This window comes from Protomyctophum parallelum (assembly GCF_964188405.1).
Source record: "Protomyctophum parallelum genome assembly, chromosome: 10".
In the NCBI taxonomy this organism is placed as follows: domain Eukaryota; kingdom Metazoa; phylum Chordata; class Actinopteri; order Myctophiformes; family Myctophidae; genus Protomyctophum; species Protomyctophum parallelum.
The window spans coordinates 41,471,940-41,485,394 of NC_139704.1; the positions used below are offsets into that span (position 1 = coordinate 41,471,940).

At 42.2% G+C, this 13,455-nt stretch overlaps 1 protein-coding gene across 1 annotated transcript in view; it reads left to right on the forward strand.

Moving 5' to 3' along the window:
• The window catches only part of LOC310865435 (coiled-coil domain-containing protein 6-like), a 49,454-nt gene that overhangs the window by 6,015 nt on the left and 29,984 nt on the right, over window positions 1-13,455 (forward strand). The window contains exons 3-5 of the mRNA XM_083774548.1: window positions 11,519-11,647; window positions 12,366-12,469; window positions 13,246-13,406. Coding sequence (XP_083630674.1) covers window positions 11,519-11,647; window positions 12,366-12,469; window positions 13,246-13,406 — 394 coding nt within the window. The remainder of the gene's footprint in view (window positions 1-11,518; window positions 11,648-12,365; window positions 12,470-13,245; window positions 13,407-13,455) is intronic.

Genomic DNA, 13,455 nt, shown 5'->3' on the forward strand with positions numbered 1-13,455 from the left:
TGGATTCATGAACTAATGAAATTGCAGAGGTGACGTTTGCAAGGTAAATGCGTAATTATGACAAGACTAAAGTTTGCCCATTATGCAAGTAAATAGAATACAATTTGATATACAGTGTCAGTATATTGTGGTACTATAAATACATAAATGGGTCTACATCAGAGTCCTGCACGAGTCCAATTTTCGATACCCGCACCCGTCCCGCCCACCCGTTCATATCACAGGCACCGATAGCTATCATTGACTTTATTTCATCCAACACCGCATGTGGTGGTGGGCGGCGGCAGTGTGTTGCACACGGAACGGAAGACATGTAGGCCTCTACTGCTGCTTATTATCACAACATAATGTTATATCATGATTTCGACCTAAATGGCATATTAGCATAATATATCAAGAAGGAGAGGATGATACAAAAAGATTAGCCTGATGAGTCGACCGTCTTGATCCAAGGCTGTTTCAAACACGGTCATCACTCATCAGGCTAATCTTTTTAACTTTATTTACACTTAGACAGAGTGGCGCATTAGGCCAACATTACCTGGGTTAGCTTTACATCTTGTGTTGAATGTTGGCATTATAATCCCTTGGTGTTTCATCAGCGCGAACGAAAATATAGGCTACAGGCTGGCCTGGTGATAAAGAAATAAACTCCACACGTAAAATGCTGCGATAAGGAAGCAAGGATTCGGCCATGATGTCACTGCTATGCAACAAGGAAGTAGCACAGGGAAGCACAGCAGCAAAAACAGAACGCCATTATGAAGGAATCGGAGGTGATGTGAAATCACTGACGATTCCTTGGGCATGTGACGGATTTAACTTGTCTCCGCTGTTGAGGAAAACCCCCAGCTCAGCTGCTGTTTATAACATTGCGCAGTGCCGGTCCACTGATTAAAAAAGGTCACCCACCCGCGTTGCGTTGTGCCCCGCCCGTACCCGTTAATTTATAAAGGTATATTGTCCCGCCCGTTCCCACCCATCAAACTCAGGTACACACGGGGTACCACGGGTATCCGACCCGTTGCAGGACTCTGGTCTACATTTAAGAGCTTATTTCAAGCGGTGATCGCTCGCGAGCGTGTAATAGACACGTGCACGTGACATAGCCCCGCCCCCACTAGTAAAAAAAATCCACAGCACATCCCCAGTAACAAGTCTCCGCAAGTCAACCGTAGTAATTTACTTTATTAAGACACAACAGTAATTATGGTGCAAAATGGAAATGTGTAATATTTTTAATCCCATTTAAAACTATATTATATTAAATAGAATAGGCCCAACCGCATTTCATTTTGTGTGTTGGTGATCTCATCAACCATTAATTCCCACAGAGGATTTTGACAACTCTGCCTGGCATCCCAAATCTGGCTGATCTCCATCACTTTGTCAATTATGTGGCTTCTTGCCTTGTACTGTATATCTTTGGGGCAGAAAAGTAATTAGTGTGGCCTACTTGACAGTAATTATGTGGAGAAGTTCAAATTACAATAATTGAAGAATTTAGTCAAACCATGAAAATGAGCACAGCCAATTCACTTGCATAAGCAAACGGGTCTCTATATCAGGTCATGTATGTTATTGTGTTATTTTTCTTACGCCTTTGACGGAATGTGGATGTTCAAATGCATGAGTTGAGGCATTTTGTTCCAAAAATGTGTTTTGCTGAAATGAATCTGCTGGTGGCCCTATAACAGGCCAATGTGTTTCTTGGCCTAGTAGAAAAGTGTGAAAAATTGCACGTAAATTGCACACCGTGTTCATAATTTCAGACATTTGGTTCAAAGTGGGCCAAACTTGCAAACGTTTGAAATATATCGCACAGATCCGTCTCGATCACGCGACTAATTGACTAGATTGTGACTGTGACTGTGTACCGATTTGTGGGAATTCTGGACGAGTATTTTTATTATTATTATTTTTTATACAAAAGTCAGCCTCCTGGTGGCACTATAAAAGGCAGATGTGAAAAATGCAGGTCAAAGGTTTTTCCTTAGCCTCCTTAGATTTTTTGTAAGAATTTGTTTTGGCTTTATTGATGGGTTGAAAGTAGACTGATAGGAGATGGGGGAGACACGCGGCAAAGGTCATCGGGATTGGGAGTCAAACCCATGGCACGCCGTCAGGCTGGCTCAGCAGCCTAGGTGCCCGGACGGTTGAGCTAACCGTCGGGGCCAGATCAGTGTGTTTTGCAGGTCGGTCAGATGGACAGACGAGGTGCAAAAACTTTTACTCCCCCATGCCTTCGGCCTGGTGGAGACAATAATAGGCTCATTCATATATCATTGTTGCAGCCTGTCCACTTGTGCAGCTATGGTACACTCACTGCCATGTTCTCCACTTTTCTTCTGCAACTTTATAATGGCTGCAATGTTTGGACGTGTGAAGAGAACTATCCATCCTGTAGGCTGCCGCATGGGGCCACAGTGATGTTGGGGTAGGTAGGTTATCCCATTATATCTGAGCAAGGTACATTTGTCCAGCCATTGCTGCACACATTTTGCACATTGTGCATATGCCAAACAAAGATGCTGGTGTGGAAAGCACAAACGAGCTTGCCAGATGTACGGACAATTGAGAGGACTGGAGACCTCAGACGCCAATGGAGGGAGGGCTTGTCTGAGGTACACGTAGAGAGAGATTATGGGTCAAAACCAATGGCAACATTGAGTTATTGTTTACATCAATTCTTTATTGTAATATACTGTACACATTCTTTTTAATATGTAATAAAACTAGAATTTTGCGGCCGCTTCGCGGCAGCTCATCCCAGAGTTACTTTGCTGCGCACTATAGGAAGAAGGAAATTGCGGGAGTTGACTCCACATGTAGTAACGGATGGGTTATTAGTAGGGCTGTCAAAGTTGACGCACTATTAACTAGTTAACTCACAATCCTTTTAACGGCACTACATTTTAATTTTTTTAATGCGCGATTAACGCACTGTGAAGTTTGACAGAATGGTTGAGAGACGCATGCATGTGAATTGCAGGCAGTCAGTGAGCCCGCCTCTCTCCCCCTCTCTCTCTCTCCCAGTGAGTCTACACAATTAGAAAACTTTGAAAACATGTTATTTTGATCAACATGGCCTGTTATCTCTCGTAATGGTACCATTGGCCAACATCAATACAGTTCTTTAGTTTGGGTCTAGAAGGCTAAATGTCATCAAATGGTGGTCCGTGGCTCAAATGCAGAATAAATAATGGGCCTTGATATGAAAAATCTTGAAAACCACTGATTTAAGGTATATTTAGAACGTATACAAAATATGCGATTAATTTGCGATTAATCACAGTTAACTATGGACAATCATGCGATTAATCAGATTAAATATTTTAATCGATTGACAGCCCTAGTTATTAGTTATTATTATGTGTCCTTATTAGTGTAGTGTAGTGTAGTCAACACATTATGGCTCATACACACTGCCCGGTATTTGCTCCGATTATGCTGTCGGGGAGCATTTTTGGCGCTGGCCGAGATCGTGATCTACCTTTTGGGCACCGCTTAACTCAACCTTTTTTGTCCCAGGGCACACTTTTCATAGCCTAAAAATCTGGGGGCACACCTAGATATATGGTTTGTGTACACTGTATATATACCGGTGTGTGTATATATAGTAAATATATATATAATATATAATATATATATATATATATATATATATATATATATATATATATATATATATATATATATATATATATATATATATATAGAATATTAGTGGTCCATGACATGAAAATGTTTGAGAACCACTGCTCTAAAACAACATTGGACAATGATGTTTGACAGTCAGCAATATTGTTGCTTATTCTAGATTTATTTTCTGACTTTTTCGGATTTTCTGACTTGATCTGGCCTGTCTTTTCATAGACCTGGTTGCTTGTTTCCCTCTCAGTCAATGTGGCAACCCTGGTCAATGCCGTGTTGACTGTTGTGGTTCTGTATGATGATTTAGCTTAGCACACAACAGCTAGGAGGATGCAGCAGGCTGATGCCCTCATGTTTAACAGTATTTTGTGCAATTTATGTCCCAGAATTTATGGATATGGACTTATGGCTCCATCGCTGCCTCTTTCTTTAGTAGAAGTAGAAATTTAACGTGTTGCTGACTGTTTACCTCCCTCTCACACGCGCGCACACACACACACACAGCTGACGTCCTCTCCCACCGACGTCAGCTGTTCATTTATATCCTTATTCATACACGCTTTGAGCTGAGAGAAGCTATAAAGCGCCTTTTAAATATGACAATGCTGTATATATATCAGCTGCACAGTTCAGGCAAGTGTCTGTGACATATTTAACTTTAACAAAATAGGTTTGACAGCTTAAATCCGCGCGGCAGTGTTGTGTGTGTGTGGGACACGGGGTAGTGTTGTGTGTGTGTGTGTGTGTGTGTGTGCGTGCAATCAGAAGTACTGGCAGTAGCGAAATAACAAACACGATCTGTCTAATCGTAGTAGTTAGGCACAAACCAAGTAGTTTCTAAGAACAATGCCGTGTTAACTGTTGTGGTTCTGTATGATGATTTAGCTTACCACACAACAGCTAGGAGGATGCAGCAGGCTCATGCCGTCATGTTTAAAGCGCAAATAACATGCATTTTAAAACTGCTTTTAATATTTAATATCATATTGTCTATGTCCCTCAAAGTTATTTCTAATGGTTTGATCCTCAATCACCACTCTGATATAACCAGTCCTTGTCATTTCTTTCTGGACTTTGAAAGCAGTTTTAGCTGCAGTACCACAATGTCCTGAGGTGGTGGGGGTGCTGATATGCAGATTATTTAATATTTTAGTCATTATAATACTGATGCTAGATAAAACCAGGCTTGTTTCCATTCCATGCCAGCTTGTAAAATCAACAATGGTGGACATTATAAACAAAGTGGAAATGCAAATTTGGAACTGAAGACTGAAGAAGAGGAGGAATTATACAAAGTGGGGTGACATTGATGACATCACGATGAGACCAAAATCAGTTGAGCTGTTCCTGAGAGCAATTTCCATTAAAGCACAAATATGATATGAAAGCCTGATTGTTCAAAATTGGTTATTTGTGGGGATAGAAAACACATATGGGAGCCCCAAAACCACAAAAGAAATTGAAAAAGTTGAATTTTATGTTATAGGTCCTTTAACAGTATTTTGCGCAATTTATGTTCCCGAATTTATGGATATGGACTTATGGCTCCATCGCTGCCTCTTTCTTTAGTAGAAGTAGAAATTTAACGTGTTGCTGACTGTTTACCTCCCTCTCACACGTGTGCGCGCACACACACACACACACACACAGTTGATGTCCTCTCCCACTGATGTCAGCTGTTCATTTATCTCCTTATTCATACACACTTTGAGCTGAGAGAAGCTATAAAGCGCCTTTTAAATATGACAATGCTGTATATATCAGCTGCACAGTTCAGGCAAGTGTCTGTGGCATATTTAACTTTAACAAAATAGGTTTGACAGCTTAAATCCGCACGGCAGTGTTGTGTGTGTGTGGGACACAGGGTGTTGTGTGTGTGTGTGCGTGCAATCAGAAGTACTGGCAGTAGCGAAATAACCAACGCGATCTGTCTAATCGTAGTAGTTAGGCACAAACCAAGTAGTGTCTAAGAACAATGTTGATGTAACTAAGACATTCGCTGAGCGAGCTATATTTTAAATACAGAGTAAAGGAATAAGCGAAATGGTGAGGCGACTATTCCCCCTTCCGTGAGGTAAGGTTTCTCTGCGGAGTGCGGAGAGGGAGATCCATAGGGGAGATCACATTACAGAAGCCAAAGAGGGAGGGGGGGGGGGGGGGGGGGGGGCTAATGGGGGGCACATCTTTCATGCGCACATCTTTTCATTGGCTAGTGACACATCTTTTGCGCCACGTGACAACTTCTCAATTGTATATTAGATAAATAGTTACCCAAGTTTGCAAATAACCCACATTGTTGCCTTTATTGTTGTACTTCTCCCCAAGACGTTATTGTCAAATTTTGACAATTTTGACAAAATAATGGAGTAATTAATTCATAAATAGACTTCTATCCGCATATGACATGGTAAATGTAGCCTGAGTAAATAACGCTTACATTTCCATTTTATTCCGCTTATTTCCTGTTAATTTCCATAGAATGTTTCCACCTTGCAAATTCCCAGAATTGTCCTGCCCTGTTGAAGACTATGATGACCAAAGCTCCAGACTAACTTTTTTCACCACCGTCCCGGAACCGTCCCAAAATACAATTTGAACCGTCCCGGGGAAAAAAAAGTACAAAAAAGCACCACTCAAATTGTGAAATGAATAACTGTATTCTTATTGTAATAGAAATACAATTAAGCCAAACAAATAATGTACTGTATTGAATACATGCAGACAGTAGTACATTATTTGTTTGGCTTCATGTTTCTTCTGTAGATACACTGATTTAGTCAAAATGCTCCCAGATGAAAAATAGGGCTTGGTTAAAAATGTTAATCGAATTAATCTTAGGCTTTGTAATTAATTAATCTAAATTAATCATATTTTAATCGCATATCAATATTCGACCTGAGAACAGTGATATTTATTTTCAAATGGATTTTGTTATTTTGGTGTAGCCTACCAGTGAATCAATGAATAGTGACTACAGTAGCTTATACAACTTTGGTGTAGGCTACTTGATCAAGACCAACAGTGCAGCAATGCAGGTATATGAATACTCAAATGTCTTTATTAGGGGGAATACTAAGACGAAGGATCAATATAATAATAATAATAAATACAATCAATAAAAACTGTGGAATGAGAGCGTTTTGGGGTGTGCATTCCACAGTGTTGGGGCAGCAATTCCAGAACAATCTGAGCATTAGAAAACATCTGTTGCTTCATAGGATATATACCAACATATTATTTAATGTCGATGCCAGCTAGCAAGCCTAGCATGGAAGCTAACGTTAAACGTTGGTGATGTAGTGTAGCCCCATGTCCATATGGAACCTTTCTGTGGCACACAACCATGGTTTTATCCAAGCTTCCAACCGATAGTTTTTCAATCTAAATGTCCCATCCACGGGGCAAAAGCAATATAATTCCTATGATTCCGTTGGGTGAATGTAGTGTGTGCGTTGTTGTTGCTGTTGTCAACTGTCTGACTCTGACGGCACGGCAAATTCTCATGCTGCTCATCGCTGCACATGAAATGCACATTTTCAGTGTAAAAACTCCTCTCGTCCCGAAACCGTCCCGAATGAGATACATTTACGTCCCAAATAGATATTTTACAGTCCCCGGGACGTCGGGACGCCGTTAATCTCGAGCCCTACTACCGGTCATGACTATGACCGGTAATGGAGAGCATTACCGGTCCCTTACACTTCTTGTCAGTAAAATATGAATTATTACTTTTTAATTGCCTGTAGTAATCAGATAATGTCTGTTATCTGCACTGTTTCACCTGCTCTCATTAATCATCTCCTCGCCAACATTTTATTTTATTTAAGAAATTGGACTTGCTTAGATTCAAAATAAATGGAATTGTTCAAATGTTCAAACGGACATAAAATATCAGGCAGTCTGCCTGACACATTTCTGCTGTGGGAAAATAACTCTTTAGTGGAAATTGCAGCTCTTTAATACCCTAAGTGCAACGCTTGTGTTAGTGGTGCACAATATAATCGATGTTAGTGGTGCACAATATAATCGATGTTAGTGGTGCACAATATGATGCACAATATAATCGACCATATCAGCAATAAAAATTCCATATTGGTATCGGATTGGTCTCAAAATATTTTTTCCACAAGACACCTTTTTTGCTGAGCTGGACACAGCACCATATAGGTGATCTCAGAATTCTCTGCAGGAATAATATATGCATTGGACGATAAGCGTTTCAGCCCAGCTCTGGAGCAATTTAGTCATGCCTGTTTGTGTGTGTGTGGGTGGTGTACTAGTGTTGAGTAGCAGTCAGCTCAGCACGTTATCAACTGTATTATTGCTTCTTGCCTGAAGGCTGTAACCACTCAAGATGATTTCGCTGCGGCTGCTGGACTACTCCAAATTACTCTCAAATTACTTTTCCTCTCGTCTCTTGGTTATTTGGTCCAGCCTATTTTCCACATCTTATTTTCCCCCCAACAGCAGAGCATGCAGGATGCCCGTGCATATGCACAGACATAAACATAACTTTGAATGATTGGATATAGGTCTGACCTATGGAGTGTTGATGTTTAAAGACACAGGAATCTGGTTGGGCCACATGCACTGTATGTGCCTCACCAGTCACCAGACCCCGTTTAAGGTCATGCAGATGGACTTGTTGTTTAGGCATGTTATCTCGCCCTTTCCCTAACATGAAACAGACCTACATCTACTGCTGCCCTGATATGTGGTGTTGACAGCCTTATGTGTGCCTGTGTGCGTGCGTGCGTGTCAAGCCCATCATACACCGTCTGCGAACGCCGTGCGTCAAAACAGCCGCCTCCGTTATTTTCAATTAACCTATCCCATACTGGCGGCGTGGGACTCGCGTTCACGCCTCGCCTGACGCTCCGATACACCACTGTTCTATTTTCCAGGCGTTGCCGCGTTGCTGCGCACCCGGTGTGTGTTGGGTTTCATACTCCTAAGCATGAGAAACAAGGATTTGTGTTAATTAATTCTGCAGGCTGCTGTTTGTGCACTCACTCCTGTGCAGACATTTTTGTAAACAGTCCCGTCTGACCGATACCTCCTATACCCCCCTCCTTAAGTTTAGATGACGGCGCTTTGCGCAAGTGGTCAGAGGCAGATGGAACAAATTATGCTGCTGTGAATCAGGATGTATTCCAATTTCCAACATTCTTCCCCACCTTCCAACAGATACTATGGTCAATACCTCGTCCACCTATGTGGACAAATACAGCTCCCCAAGCTTGCACCTTTACACACCATTTCCCGATAGCTCAGCACACCTACCAATCATAGTGCCCGTTTCTGTTACTTAGCTGTTCTTAGAAAAAACCTTTACAGGGGTAGTGCTGTCGCCTCACAGCTAGAAAGTCCTGGGTTCGATTCCAGCTGGGGGCGCTGGGGGCGTGTCCTCTCCTCTCCATCAGTGCCCATACCCGGTTGGCAAAAGGGCTTTGCATGTTCTCCCCTTGTCCCCTAGGGTAAGTACCCTCACAAAAAACATGCAGTAATCCTGGTCTCTAAACTACCTCCCCCTGGCCAGCCGGGGCACCTGATTAGGGCTGCAACTAACGATTAATTTCATAATTGATTCATCGGCCGATTATTTAAACGATGAATCGATTAATCGGATTATGGCACCTTTTTGCAATTATTTAAAAAAATTAGCTTCAAGTTATTTTAGGCATGTTGTAACTAATAATAAAGACAATAAAAATGAATTTACCCCCTTTTTTATCCAATTTGATTTCATTGCCATTCCTACTTGTAATGATACTGTAATCTGTAATGTTGACCGTGTATAGCTGACTGTCTTTCTTTCCATTTCTATCTCTGGGACCCCAATTTTTATTTCTATTGTAAAATCAAATTTGAGAGTCCATTTGGTTCCATTTTTGCACTCTCTGTTACAGACCCTTTAGGGTCCACTTGGTTTACTTCCTAACTATCTATAATGTAGCTGGAACTCCCACTATGAGAACCACTGTCCTACAGTCTGTGTGGACACGCACGCACGCTCACAGCCACACACACACACACACACACACACACACACACACACACACACACACACACACACACAGTATGCACACAAGTTACAAGTAGCATGCTAGCTGATAGGGGAAACCGTTCTTATTTAGCAGCCATATTGGCATGTTCTCTAGGGTCTAGGCTCTAGTATCACAAATTGCCAAAGTTAAACAGCACTGAATAAATCATTGTTAAGCAAAAACGTTCACGGAGATTCTGCTTTTGCCTTGTGCCCACTTCAATGCGCTGCTGAGATTACACACAGGTGGAACAAATTTGAGGAGCTAACGATCGTTAGCAAGCTACACTGCTAGTGCTCGTCGTAGCCAGAATGCAAGCTCACAGATTCAGACATTGGGGAGCATTTTTTGTCATAAGACAAACAAATATGGACAGTGGCCGTGCTCACAAATGCCATGTTTTGGGACCTGTTTGGGGCATTTTGAAACCGGTTGATGAGTTTGCAGATCAGCTGTTTTGGGCGCATCGCAGCCATAGAGCCTACGCTCTCCTTCTCTCTCTGTGTGTGTGTGTGTGTGTGTGTGTGACTGTGTGTGGGAGACTGAAGTTGGGAGAGAGAGACTAGATGCGGAGCGCTCTGGTCACGTTCAAGACAATCTTGTGTTGTGTTTATACCGACCCGTTGCATATTGTTCGTTCAGCCTAGTGCCGTTACTGAACGGTAAAAAGAAAGCAGCTTTACGTTACATTTTAATGTTGGAAAACACCCGCGATAAAAATCGATAAGATAATTCGTTGGCAACGAATTTAATTATCGATTTAATCGATTCGTTGTTGCAGCCTTACACCTGATGGAGGGGAAAGGAACTGGACGGAATAACGTGTTCCTTCAAAAAAAAAAAAAAAAAAAAACCTTTACTGATCCCCAGAGGGAAATTCAGGTCTGTGCTGATTTTTCTGCTCTGCAAGAATGTTGAACATGCACTGATACTATGTGTGTCTACCAGTGCATTAATAAATTGTGGTGACATTCTGTAACTGACATCATAATAGGCTACGCTGAGATGATGTACAACATGAAAGGATGCCATAAAAAGGTTACCCTGTTCATTAGTTAGAGAAATGTCTTGACTGTGTGAATGCAAATGCACATTGAAACCAGTTTGTTGCTTTGAGATGTTCTTTTCTTTAATTGCAGCGCTAGCAACTTCACTGCTCTCAACTCTTTCCCCATCCAACGAACAATATCCAGCCCTTTCCTCCTAATGAGTAATCACTTATATAATCCATCACAGTCGTCCCATTTTGAATCGGCACTGAGCCGCACCCCTTACGTTGTGTTGGGAGGCTGCCAAAGGTGGTTACTTTGGTCGCTTCAGGCAAAACTCCAACCATGCCATAATTTCACAATTTGAATTCTTCCTGGAATTGCAACCAGGCATCGGGCGGAATTGTTCCATTAACACCTCCCACCCCCACTTTATAAACCCCATCAATAATTAAATAAGTACTGTGTGGTGGATTTACATATTGAGGATTAAAAATAATTGTCATCAAAGTATGTGACTCATTAGTCTCTTCTGTTCTCAACTAGTCTCTTAATTCAGACTATCTTCCACAATCTTCAAATGTTACATAGGGTCTGCTCTGTCAGGAAACTGCCATCTGCTCTTAGGACTGGGAAGGTATTCAACCAATTACAATGCAGGTTTCTCAGAAAATATTATCTGAGAAGCAGCTATTAGCCTTAGAATAATTTGGTTTCCAGTTGTAGGCATTATTTACACGGCTGCATAGGCAAAACAGAAGTGTTTGTGTGTGTGTTGTGAGACTCAAGCTCTTAACTTCTCCGTCTCTCCCTGCTCTCTCTCTCCAGCTTCAACACGAGAAAGCGGAATTGGAGCAGCACTTGGAACAGGAGCAAGAGTTCCAGGTCAACAAGCTGATGAAGAAGATCAAGAAGATGGAGAACGACACCATCTCCAAGCAGCTCACCCTGGAACAGGTACGCTCACCTGGGAGAGGGGGTGGAGAAGGGGATACCAAAGCCATGAGGGGGGGGCAGGCTCTCTGGAAGCTACGTGAAATAACGCCCGAGTTATACTTGGCCGTGATGGAGCCGGAAATTGACGATCTAAAGCTCGCAGCACTCTACGATCTACAAGCTCACAACACATTGCATTGCGACACGTTGCTTGTAGATTGACTATTTCCGGTGCACAACCAACTATAAATCAGGCATAACACTTGAGTACGGCCTGGGGATTTATCAGCGGTTCTTATCAATCAATTTCTCCCACTTAGATCTAGAACCATATTTTAAACCCATGTGTGAGAGAAAAGAACTGCCTGTCACATACTCACTCTAATAATGGGATCATATTCTTCATGTGCATCCAGCATTAGTGCTACGTCAAGCGCAGGTGGGTGTGTCGGCATTATATCATCCATATTGTCGCCATGCAGTCATGACTGCAGAGCTTCAGACACAGCATGGGAGATTTTAATAATGTAGATTGTAGAATGGCGTTATGCAACAGGTTCTTTGTCCCTCAAGGGAAGAAGCTAATTGGAAAGAGGACCTAACAAGGTCATTTTGTGTGTGTGTGTGTGTGTGTGTGTGTGTGTGTGTGTGTGGCGATGAATTTAGAAGAGGTTTTTCTTCCTTCCGCTGTTCAACTCACACTATCTTGGTCGATCTGTTCTCACCCTTTCTTCTCCAGCTGAGGCGCGAAAAGATCGACCTTGAGAACACATTAGAGCAGGAGCAGGAAGCTCTGGTCAACAGACTGTGGAAACGCATGGACAAACTGGAGGCTGAGAAAAGGTACCGACTCCAAGCCTATTTCCAGTAGACAATTTTCCATCTGTAGATGGATAAACAATACATCTGCAGCCAAAGTGAGCTAGTATGTAAAGTAGTCGGTGTAACGATATAGTAACTGCTTCGGAAAATAGTTTTTTTTAATCGTATCATTATATATAATGTCCATGTATTTGCCAGAGAATCACTGTTTACTTATTTATATCCATATTAATACATTTTTCCCTTAAAAAACCTGCACCATCCAAATCTTTCCACATTTCTGATAGAAAAGAGATTCTTGGCATATTGCCAACCATAGACAGAAGGTGTAAGCGAGGCAGAGCTGTGCACAGTGCACGCATTGGTCTGCGGTTTTGAGAAGCTCAGCGTTTCACTAAGCTTAACGGCTTCCAGCCTCCTGTCCTTGTTTTGAACACGTATTGCAACGTGTCACAATGCAATGTCGGACAACAAAGTGTAATAAATAACAAATGGGGGCAGTGTCCTCAGAAAGTACTTCTTGAGTGGCGGAGCACTTTTTGGATATCATGTCGAGAGCTACACATACACAGATAAGCGGCTACTCTCCAAACGTTTAACCATTTTCTACTCGAGGGACCCAGGGCGCTTGACAAAAAAATTGTATATGCCAGAGTGCTGAAACACGATGGTCTTAGAAATGCATGGCAGAAAAGCGCTTTCTGTGAACACGACCCCAAAGAGACAGTTCTGTCATCATCATGCCAGACTCGCCACATTCATGGCGTGTGTTTGTGTGTATTCTTTGGTCACACCAGAATCCTTCAGGAGAAGTTGGACCAGCCCGTTTCGGCTCCCCCCTCCCCCAGAGATGTGTCCATGGAGATTGACTCGCCAGAGAACATGATGCGACACATCCGTTTCCTAAAGAACGAGGTCGAGAGGCTGAAGAAGAGCCTTCGCACCACTGAGCTGCAACGTGAGTAAAGGGACCGACCTACAGTCACAGCCATTCAAACTCCTTCAGA